Source organism: Triticum dicoccoides, chromosome 2B (genome assembly GCF_002162155.2).
Source record: "Triticum dicoccoides isolate Atlit2015 ecotype Zavitan chromosome 2B, WEW_v2.0, whole genome shotgun sequence".
NCBI lineage: Eukaryota > Viridiplantae > Streptophyta > Magnoliopsida > Poales > Poaceae > Triticum > Triticum dicoccoides.
Genome location: NC_041383.1, coordinates 574854175 through 574865507, shown reverse-complemented (window position 1 = coordinate 574865507; position 11333 = coordinate 574854175). Strand labels below are relative to the sequence as shown.

General features: G+C 49.5%; 2 protein-coding genes across 2 annotated transcripts in view; both read left to right on the top strand.

Annotated features, from left to right (window-relative positions):
- Positions 1 to 5181, top strand: part of LOC119364959 (probable metal-nicotianamine transporter YSL12) — a 6269-nt gene extending 1088 nt beyond the window's left edge. Inside the window, exons 2-6 of the mRNA XM_037630533.1 lie at positions 2895 to 3058; positions 3155 to 3252; positions 3336 to 3470; positions 3587 to 3776; positions 3886 to 5181. Coding sequence (XP_037486430.1) covers positions 2895 to 3058; positions 3155 to 3252; positions 3336 to 3470; positions 3587 to 3776; positions 3886 to 4989 — 1691 coding nt within the window. The 3' untranslated portion in view covers positions 4990 to 5181. The remainder of the gene's footprint in view (positions 1 to 2894; positions 3059 to 3154; positions 3253 to 3335; positions 3471 to 3586; positions 3777 to 3885) is intronic.
- Positions 5182 to 6024: 843 nt separating this feature from the next.
- Positions 6025 to 10703, top strand: LOC119368045 (pectin acetylesterase 3-like). The gene is made up of 11 exons (XM_037633407.1): positions 6025 to 6117; positions 6209 to 6532; positions 8439 to 8521; positions 8596 to 8725; positions 8840 to 8913; positions 9029 to 9243; positions 9325 to 9439; positions 9560 to 9637; positions 9731 to 9836; positions 9996 to 10135; positions 10254 to 10703. Exons 2-11 carry the CDS (start codon positions 6319 to 6321, stop codon positions 10353 to 10355), a joined length of 1257 nt encoding a protein of 418 aa, XP_037489304.1. The 5' UTR covers positions 6025 to 6117; positions 6209 to 6318; the 3' UTR covers positions 10356 to 10703.
- Positions 10704 to 11333: the final 630 nt, after the last annotated feature.

The following is an 11333-nucleotide window of genomic DNA, read 5'->3' as shown; positions in this document are numbered from 1 at the left end:
GGGAAATCAAGTGCTGTTCTTGCTACTCTGCGACATAGAGTACAGTACTGGCTAGTGGTAGTTATATTAGGGATACTTTAATCATAGGCTTCTATCACCGAAGTTTACATTTGGTCCCCCAACTTCAATACTATAAATTTGTGCTCACTTAATAGTCAGCAGGAAAACTGGACAAAACTTGAAAACGGAGAAATTAGAGTTTTCTATTTTAAAAGCCAACTAAATAGAATGCAAAAAATATATGCAAAAACGGATAAGTAAATAGAAAACATAAAGACGCAATAGATTTTTAACAAAATGTTTTTTTTCTCAAACTACATTTTAAATAAAGATTGACAAGAAAAATTAAGGGGAAGTTTGATCCAAATTAGAAAAACAGCAAGAAATCTAGAAAACACATGAATATTTGAACATAATTTTTTAAACGTACGATAATTTGTAAAAATAACTGTAGCAACATATTTGGCAGCTTTACAGAATTCCATGGTTTTGCATAATATTTCTGTACCAACAAATATATATTTTACAAACTTTAGTAGCTTTACTTTATTTTTTCCCATGAATTTGTTTTTCTGATTTTATTTCCTCTGCAAATTTTCTTGATTTTTGACAAATTGTTGTGCTTACCGGGCTGTCATGCGTGTGAAACATCTGCCATGTCGTCATCAAAACTGCTTTTAGTTGATCAAAGGACCAAATCTTGATTGTTATTTTTTGCGGGAAAAATCTTGATGGTTTTTGACAACTAGAGACTACAGATTTCTGGTATTGTAGTTAAGAGACCAAACTTAGACCTTGACAATCGTTGAGGGACTAACAAAAATATGTATATTTCCTTTATTTAACTTGTTCATGTTTTTTTTTTTTGAAAAGGAGGAAAACCCCCGGCCTCTGCATCTGGTCGATGCATACGGCCACTTTATTAATTATTAGCACAAAACCTTACAAAGTCGTACAACAGTAAGACCAAAGCCACCATCTTCGCAACCTCTGTCGCTACTCCTATCTAACTGATGAAGGGGCGCTGATGGTCTGGGCCTAATACCAAACAGACCTCGCAGCCAAACCTAACATCTAAGACCTGAGGTCCCAACCTGGACGTCTGCCGGGTATGGGCACCCACCAGTCCGGCATGCTCCTCAACCCGGCCGCCCGCCAGGTATGAGGCCGCCACAGCCACCTGCCACCAATCCATCTTCAGAGCTATACTGCTGCATACACCTTACCCGGTCTCGCTGCCGTCGACGCCACCATGGCACCAGACAGCTCCACCGCCCTGCGCTCGTCCATCCAGCCGCATCCATGAACGATATGTAGCCGCACCATGCCGCAAAAATCATCATCATCGACGCGGAAGATACAACGCCGCACCACCAGGCAACCTCCGCACCGTCGCCACTGCTGGAGGTACTCGGAGCCCACCATCCACATCATCTCTCCCCCGAACAGCTGGTCCTCCCAAGACGGCGCCTCCATGGAGGATACAACGTGTAGGCCGCCGCCGCCGCCCAATCCAGAATGAATTTTGGACTTTCGTCCAGGATGTGTTCGGAGGTGGATAGGAGAGACCTCGGTTTCGCCTCCACAGAGGATAGCGGCGTTGAGCGACGTCGCCGATGCCGGGCCGGCCTAGCCGACCAAAGTTTCCTCCGGTCCCCATCCTATGCCACCAATCCTCCGCCTGCTCCGGATCCGGCGACAAGCCACGATCCAAAACCTTGCGAAGATGGAAGATCCATGGTGCTCGACCCACCGGAAAGGAGGATCGAGAAGACCCCGTTGTAGATCTCCAGACGCCAAAACCAGCAGTCCGACGTTGCCAGTGACGACCAACCTCACCCCGCGGCGGCCGACGGAGTCCGAAGCCAGGATCCAGATGGATCCGATCCGGATCCGGCGACACCCGCGACCACCGGGCAGTACCAACGCAGCCACCACCTCGCAACTCGCAGACCGCCACCACGGCGCCACATGACATCGCCGGGAGACCCGCCGCCGCGCCGCCAAACCCCACGTTAGCCCGGCGCTCCCCTCGTCCCCACTGTCCCGCGCCAGCCAGAACGAGATGGATGGGAAAGGAGCCCCGCCGCCGCCCAGCCGGCCAGGCTTCGCCCGGCGGCGTTGCGGACGGCGGCGAGGAGGGAGAGGGGCGGAGGGAAGTGCGAGGGGCGGCGGCTAGGGTTTCCCCTCGGGTCGCCCGCGGGGACGACGCGAGGGCTTCTTCTTTTTTTCATGTAAAAGAAGTTTTTGCCTGGTACGCTGATAAACTGGTTAACTGTATTCAAATCTTCGTTATCGCGTAGTAATTGAGATCTCAGCATGGGACAGCCAAGTTGCATATGACCTCATGCTGAAATAGTGATCTAGATGGTTTGACTCCATATCTATACGCATGGTGTGAAATATATAAGAGAATTAATAGAATGTGGCCCATGGATGTGATGTTGTAGACTTGACTTCAACAACTGTCCCTTTTTCCAATCTTATTAGGCCCTTCCTTTTTTCCCTGGCGGGAATCTTGGACTATGATTGGATGTGAAATTACTAGATTTCAAATATGGCCCCACTTGTTTTTATTTTTGGACAGTATGATCTCACTTGTTAGTTTGTAGAGAGTTTGATAGAGATGTCTGCAAAAAAGTATCTCGTTTGTTGGACTGTTACTAATAACAGATGACACAACTCGAACAAAAAAAAACATGGCAAAATATTTTATCCGAGCCTTTTCACATTTCAATTTTGAATATTTAGGAACAGATAAATCTAGGGGGCATTCATCTTGTTTAAACCTAAACTTTGCCTGAAAACATTTGATGGCTTGGACTACCTATAATCCGTGTTCCGTACATGGGGAAATGTGATATTCACTGCACTGGCTCATTCCAATTGATTAGGTGGATTTGGCACTTACTTGTTTGCCATGAGTGGAACCATCGCCAGCCAAGCAACAGAGGCTAACGATGCTCAGAATGTCAAGGACCCCCACATCGGGTGGATGATAGGGTTCCTCTTCCTCGTCAGTTTCGTTGGGCTATTTGCTCTCGTGCCCCTGAGAAAGGTAAATCTGCAGCCTGTTTCTCCATTTCTATTTACGTTCTTACAGCATTGCCTGCATACCCATCTACTAATCGCCTCAAATCACTTTCTGGTTCAGATCATGATTGTCGACTACAAGCTCACCTATCCAAGTGGCACCGCGACTGCGTATCTTATCAACGGTTTCCACACGCCAGAGGGTGCAAAGCTTGCAAAGTAATCTAATCGTCTGAATGTCACAGTGCTAGTATTCTCCTTGGTGATATATAGTTACTGACGACATGATTATGGTATTTCAGGAAGCAAGTAAGGACATTGGGCAAGTTCTTTTCGTTCAGCTTCCTCTGGGGCTTTTTCCAGTGGTTCTACACTGCTGGAGATGGCTGTGGGTTCCAGAACTTCCCTACGTTGGGCCTTCAGGCCTACAAGAGCAGGTTAGATAATGCCTGTTATCTTGGTCTGAATGTCTGAAGCTGGCCTGAGGCCTTCTGTATTTATATGGAGATCTGAACTCATTGTCCAAACTGGACTTCACATTTCGAAATTGCAGGTTTTATTTCGATTTCTCCCCTACCTATGTTGGAGTCGGGATGATCTGCCCGCACATAGTGAACGTGTCTGTTCTACTGGGAGGCATCCTGTCGTGGGGTGTGATGTGGCCCTTGATACACAACAACAGAGGGAGCTGGTACTCGGCTGACCTCAAAGACAGCAGTCTCCATGGCCTCCAGGGTTACAGGGTAAACAAACATCTACACATTTCATCGTCTTTGATTTGAATTTTCTTGGCTATAATCGGTGCCACTGTTGCCAGTACTAATTAAGCAACCAATCGCAACGACACTGTAGGTGTTCATATCCATCGCCATGATCCTCGGGGACGGCCTGTACAACTTCGTCAAGGTGCTCGTCCGCACGAGCGTCGCCTTCGCGGCCATGGTGAAGAAGAACAGCACCATCCCGGTCTCGGACGTGGGCGGCGCCAAGGCCACCGGCGAGCCCGTATCGTTCGACGAGCAGCGCCGCACCGAACAATTCATGAAGGACCAGATCCCCAAGTCGGTCGCCTACGCGGGGTACGCCGCCGTCGCCGCGGTGTCGATCGCCACCCTGCCCCAGATCTTCCCGGACCTCAAGTGGTACTACATCCTGGTGGCGTACGTCTTCGCGCCCGTGCTGGCCTTCTGCAACGCCTACGGGACCGGCCTCACCGACTGGTCCCTCGCCTCCACCTACGGCAAGCTCGCCATCTTCATCTTCGGCGCGTGGGCCGGCGCCCCGCACGGCGGCGTGCTCGTCGGCCTCGCCGCCTGCGGCGTCATGATGAGCATCGTCTCCACCGCCGCCGACCTCATGCAGGACTTCAAGACGGGCTACCTCACGCTCGCGTCGCCGAGGTCCATGTTCATCAGCCAGATCATCGGCACCGGCATGGGCTGCGTCATCGCGCCCTGCGTCTTCTGGCTCTTCTACAAGGCCTTCGACGACATCGGCATCAGCGGCACCGAGTACCCCGCGCCCTACGCCATCGTCTACCGCAACATGGCCATACTCGGCGTCGACGGCTTCTCCTCGCTCCCCAAGCACTGCCTCACGCTCTGCTACGTCTTCTTCGCCGGCGCCATCATCATCAACCTCGTCAGGGACTTGGTGCCGGCCAAGGTCGCCAGGTTCATCCCGCTGCCCATGGCCATGGCCATACCGTTCTACATCGGCTCCTACTTCGCCATCGACATGTTCGTCGGCACCGTCATCGTCTTCGTGTGGGGGATCGTGAACAAGGCCAAGGCCGACGCGTTTGCGCCCGCGGTCGCCTCGGGGCTGATCTGCGGCGACGGCATTTGGACGCTGCCGCAGTCCATCCTCGCCCTTGCAAAGGTGAAGCCGCCGATTTGCATGAAGTTTCTATCGAGATCCGTCAATGCCAACGTGGATGCCTACCTAGGAAATTAATTAGCTGTGAGGCAGTTCTCCTTTCTTCCTTGAAAAAAAAGGAAAGCATCCCTGTCTATAGTTTGAAGTTACACGTTCTGTACTCTATCATCATCATCCTATAATCACGACTGTATATGGATTAATTGTTACGTATGGTGATTTTGTAGCTAATGCACATAAGCTTTAAGGTTGTGCTTGTTAATAAGTGGCTATAGGGATGTAAATGGCAAATAAGCGGCGTCTACAAGTCCCGTTTGGTTAGCTTTAGCTAGCTTCTTAGTGCATTCCCCGGAAAAAGTAACAAATTTTTGAACTGTTCGATTATTAGTTATTATGTCGATAGGGCTAATATGATGACTTTGCTAAAGTTGCTCATAGTGATTATATTTGCTTTCCTTGTCCGAGATTATAAAATTTACTGCCTTTTGCACTGGATGCTCTTTATCTTCATTCCGTTATCTGATGATATATAGTGGGCTGATAGTGGAGGTGGAGCGCGGCCAAAGTTTGGTCGCATGAAAAAGGTATTGTCCTACCGTAACAAGTAACAACCAGTGCACGCTGACACTGTAATCATCCGTAGGGATGTCAACCGGGTCCCGTTTAATCCCGTTTAAAGTCCACTTACAATATGATAGTTTAAAAAGAATTTTTGTTTGTTTGAAAAAAATAAACTATCAAGCTAGCAAAAACTAACTAAACAGAATTGCGGACGTCATTTATTTGCCACTTACATCCCTAATCGTCCGGAGCCGATTTACGGATGCGAGTGAGCCATCGAAATCAACCGGCACCTACGCAAAACGTACACGCATATAGGACGATCAATAGAAATGGATGCGTACACGCGTGCCGTGCGCCCGTTACCTCTTTTGCTTTGTCGCGTGTTCGGTCGCCGTATGCGCGCGCTGTCTCTACGTTCTTTCTCATGGATGGATTCTGCTGGTAGTACACGCGCACATGTTCTCTTCTCTCGCCGTTTATGAGCCAGGGTGGCATTGCCTAACTTAATTCTTGTTTGATTCCCTCCTGCTGCTTAGTTAGCTGCCAAATTGCACCCCCAAATAGTTCGCTGGCAAATATGGAACGCATGCATGTAATTAACATGGTCAATTTGCCTATGCAATGTGGATATATGGAGTAGTAGTACGCTACTGCGCGCCCATATTTGGAGGCATATTAATTTTCTCATTGATTAGGATATATCTCGCTTGATTAACTCCTTGTTTATGTGTAGGCTATATAGGTGCGTCACTCCCTTGCTATGCGCTCGTTAAATATACGTCCTTGAGGGATTTTCCTACCGATCGGCTCGATCTTGCTTCTACTACTCGATCCATTGATACGATGGTGAAGACGAGGACTGGTGGCGTCGGGCCGTGCGCGCTTCTCGCTCTGGTCCTCCTCCTCGCCGGCAGCTGCGTCAGCGTGCAAGCGGCGGACGAGCAGGCGACGAGCGGCGGTGGCAGAAGGAGAAGGCCGCATCGACGTTCCGCGGCGTCGGTCGCGGACATGATGGTGCCTATCACCTTCCTCAACGCCTCCGTCGACAAGGGCGCCGGTATGTCCAAGTCCAAGCATGCTTCTGTGAATAGTTTGTCCGCTTCTTCTTGTTCGTCTGCTCCTTTTTTTAGTTTTTGCGAGGGACTTTTCGGTGTGTACTATGGGAAATGGTATCCTAATTACCTGCTTGATCGATTCAGCTGCTAGCGCAAAAGTTTACGGATGTGTAGTGTGCGCAGTGGACAATTTGATCTTGTGGATTATCAAGAGTTGTCTGCGAATTTCTGGCGCCGGTCGGCAGTTTCATATGTCTATAAGCAACTGGAATCCAGTGGCGCACGACACGACAATACACGCATGCATTCTTCATCTTTCCCTTGTGCTTCTTGCGCTCGAGATCGCTCCCGTGCGTCTCCGGCGGGCACTCAGATCCAGCTGCCGGAGCCCCTTCTTTGCCTCCCTCCCTTGCCGTCCGGCGAATCCCGGCCTGCACTACAGCAGCAACCGACCGCGGCCCTGAATGTACCAGCGGGCCCATGATGTGGAGCCCGTTTGTGTGCATAATGTCCGTGCTCCCTTCTGGATCGAGAGATTAGATTATTTGCCCCACTTTACAAGGGGTTAAATGATTTGCCCCAGGGTTGTCTCAATGATCAGTGGCCCCGGCCCCACCCGGCAGCCTCTCAGGGGGGGGGGAATTATCTAAGTGGGAAATAAAGTGGGGCAAAAGATTCAATTTTCCCTTCCCTTTTCTGAAGGTTCTGTGTTGGTCGTGTGTTCCCTCAATTTTCTCTACTCCTAGTCTCTTACATGTGGGGCCTTTCTCTTTTGTGAAATAGGCAGAAATAAAATCAGAAATACTTCAAATCACCTGACGAATCGTAGCCTTGTGTCCGCCGCCTTCCTTGCGCGCCACGTACCCTCCACCCCCTGCAAGCCCCACACGCAGTGCCATATCATGCATTTTCCCCATCTCCACCAGAGAAATCACGACTTGTCTTCCTTCGCCTCATTGTCAACATCGAAGCAAACCATACCAGCTTGTCCCGTCCTCTCCTCTCCCTCATCCTCACACACTGCTCCTCCGACAAGCTCAAGAGGCGGCCAACCAATGCTGCAAGGCCAGGACACGGCGCTACAACTTGTCTGCACGCTGCTTCAAGGGGAGAGAGAGGCGACGGCAACCACCCATGGTGTTTATGAAACATAATTCGTGCTGCAGAGGCACGCGTCTACGAGCTCCCTAGATTGCTATGTCACCAACGTTTCTGAAATAATTGGTGTTGCGGAAGTGTGGGTGCTACGAGCTCGCCATATTGCAAGTTTGCAACCTCATCGTCGGTTTCGGAAACATCGCTGATGTTGCGGAGACACGAGTCTTGCGAGCTTGTCAAATTGCTACTTTGCTGATGTTTCTGGAACATGGTTGATGTTGCAATGCTGTTTTCGCAAAGGGAGGATGCATGAGGCAAATTGCCACTTAGCTGATGTTTCTGAAATATGGCCAATGTTACAAAGATGTTTCTTTGTGAAGGAAGGATTGGTGAGACGCGGGATACACTGCAGGCCATTTGATCATTGCTGATCTGATGGTCAAGGAGGCGTTGGATAACTTAAAGTTATCACCCGACCGACGGGTAGCACGACCTAAATAAAATGTTGAGGAAGTAGAAGGTTGGTCTAGGCACCTAACGTGGGTTCTAGCTTCCATTCCACCGCGCAATTTGTTACTCATTGGGCGCAGAGTTGATGTGTTTTCTTTTTGTGATTTTTGACAACCCGTTACCCTAGCCAGAAATGTTGTCATTTGAGCAAATTTACTCTGTCAGAATCAAGCCTAGCTAAGAATTTTGAGTTGTATTGGCATATGCGATTGAACTGTTCCTCATGTCTGTAAGCACAGTATCGATTTACTTTAAATCCTGTGTAACACACGGAGACTAATTTGCTATCTACGATTGCAGTGTGCATGGATGGGACGCCGGCCGCTTACCACCTGGACCGGGGCTCCGGGGCAGGGAGCAAGAGCTGGATCGTCAACCTCGAGGTACCTCGCGGGCGCACTTGTACAGTGGTGCATGTATGATCTTGCCTGATCGATGCATTGCATGGTAAGTGCAGGGAGGCGGGTGGTGCAACAACGCGAGGACGTGCAGGTTCCGGACAAGGACCCACCATGGCTCGTCCAACTTCATGGAGCGGCAGATCAGCTTCACCGGCATCATGAGCGCCAGCCCCGCCGAGAATCCTGGTACGGTCCGTCTCAAGTCTCAACTCCAAAACCAAAAAAGGGCACTACATGATCAATCTGCGACGAACGAAATGTATGCCATCGACGTACGACATGTGCATTTTTATCATGCAGATTTCTACAACTGGAACCGGGTGAAGATCCGCTACTGCGACAGCGCCTCCTTTGCCGGCGACACCTTCGACAAGGTGCATATTAGTTCCTTATACGCAACAATGTGTCAGCTCTTCATGCATCGATCCGTGGTGGCATCAATCATCCTATGTTTTGACGCATAATTTTTCTTCTGTAAATATGTTGCAGGCTACTGGGCTCTACTTCCGGGGGCAGAGGATTTGGGAGGAAGCCATCCAGCACCTCCTCTCCATCGGGATGGCGTCGGCCGACCGGGCGCTTCTCACGGGCTGCTCCGCCGGGGGGCTGGCGGCGATACTGCACTGCGACCAGTTCGGCGCCTTCTTCGCCGGCCGAGGCACCACCGTCAAGTGCCTCGCCGACGCAGGCCTCTTCCTCGACGCGTACGGCTAAGTGCTCGACCGTCCCACTAAAGTATATCATTGCCGTCACTATCACCTGGTTGATCGACCGTTTGCGTGCAGCGTGGATGTCTCCGGGGGCCGTAGCTTGAGATCCTACTACGGCGACATTGTGGCCATGCAGGGAGTGGCTCCGCACCTTCCGCCCACCTGCACCGATCACCTCGACGCCACCTCGGTGCGTGCGTGCTTCATTTAGTTAGTTTGCGTGCAAGATAGAGCAATTCGTGAGTGATTCTCTTCTGTCTCTCAACTGATCCTAGCCACCTTGATGTTTCTTTTGCACGCACGCCCGCAGTGCTTCTTCCCTCAGGATATCATCGACAGCATCAAGACGCCCATCTTCTTGCTCAACGCAGCCTACGACGTCTGGCAGGTAATCAGATATCTGCACTACACATGAATGATGATTTATCTTGGGTAATTGATTTTTGCAATGAGCTAGCAAACGTGACGGAACCTTAATCAGATTGAGGAAAGCCTGGCCCCAAGCAAAGCTGACCCCAGCCGCGCCTGGCGAGCCTGCAAGTTCAACCGCTCGGCCTGCAATGCGTCTCAGATAAACTTCCTGCAAGGTAAAACAACAATTCAACTCGCCACTCCAAACCTAACCGATTGAGAGTAACTAGCACCAAAGCCGTTGCGTTAGAGGCAAAACACAATACTCTTTTCAGTGAAGTGAGGATCTGGACAAGTACCGAGTCCGGAGTAACTAATTTTGTTCACATATGCAGGTTTCAGAGATCAGATGGTAACATCCGTGAGAGGCTTCTCCAGTTCCAAGAGCAACGGGCTCTTCATAAACTCGTGTTTCGCCCACTGCCAGTCCGAACTGCCGGCCACCTGGAATGGCACCCCTGCCATTCAGAACAAGGTAGTGGAATACATCAAGTCTCACCAGCATTTACACTTTTTTTTGTGAGGAATAGCATTTACACATTTAACACATCCGTTAACAGTTCATATAAATTTTGTGGTCGTTGCAAATACAGAGGATCGCAAAATCTGTCGGCGATTGGTACTTTGGCCGGGCCGAAGTGAAGGCGATCGATTGCCCATACCCCTGCGACCACACATGCCGCAACATCATATAAGAAGATCTTGCAAGCAAGAGCCGACTCGAGCCTCATGATTAGGATTTAGAAACCGTGGCAAAGTTTTTTTTTTTAAGGTTTTCATAGAGACTTCAAAGGCCGGATGCTATGTCTTTATGTATGATGTAATTATGAAGGTCTCTTCAGACTAAACTTGTTAAATGTAGCAGAAATAAAAAGAGAAGAGGCTAAGAGAGGGGAAAAAGACCCCCAATTTTTCTCGTGACAAAGACAGCCAACTCTCTATGCCCTCTCCCTAGCTAAACTTAACTCCCCAAAAACGAGGGTATTGGCCTTTTGGGAGGCTTGCACCTAGTCCTTCCCCTAAACTTAACGACTTCTTTGACACATTGCAAAGTGAGATCCATTGTTGCCCTCCGAGGCATGTAAATTGTCTTCAAATATGTTGCATGGAGATTTCCTGCAAATAGAGCAAATCTTTGCAGGACATTGAGGTTGTTGTACGAGCCAGACATCCCAAAGTAAGAATGCTAAATCTATAAATCCTCTTATTCGAGTACTTAAAGTATGATGGTTGGATCATGGCAACGTCGGTGAACTGTCGGTACCATGCCGCATGACAATTCTTCCATGTCCAATGCATAAAATTAATTGATCCAAACATCCGATGGAAGCCCCTTTACTCACCTATCACCATAAGCCTCAGAGTGCCTCAAGTAATCAACTTGGAGGAGCTCAATTACAACCAGTGTAAATCTGTTCACACTCTCGATGATGGTATCATAAACCAGGTACCATGAACATCACTACGCCAAGCCAGAAAGCGTCAACTGGACCATGCAATGACGAGGGCGTGAGCCAACGCAATACAACATGAGGTGAATCTTTTCCTCAATGACTACCCACTTGATATGCCTAGGGGTAATGGTGGGCTGCCTAACACATGAACCTTGTGTATGCTTAGGGTTGAAGACGAGGAACATGAAGAAGCAAGGATAGATAGCCAAGACACGGACT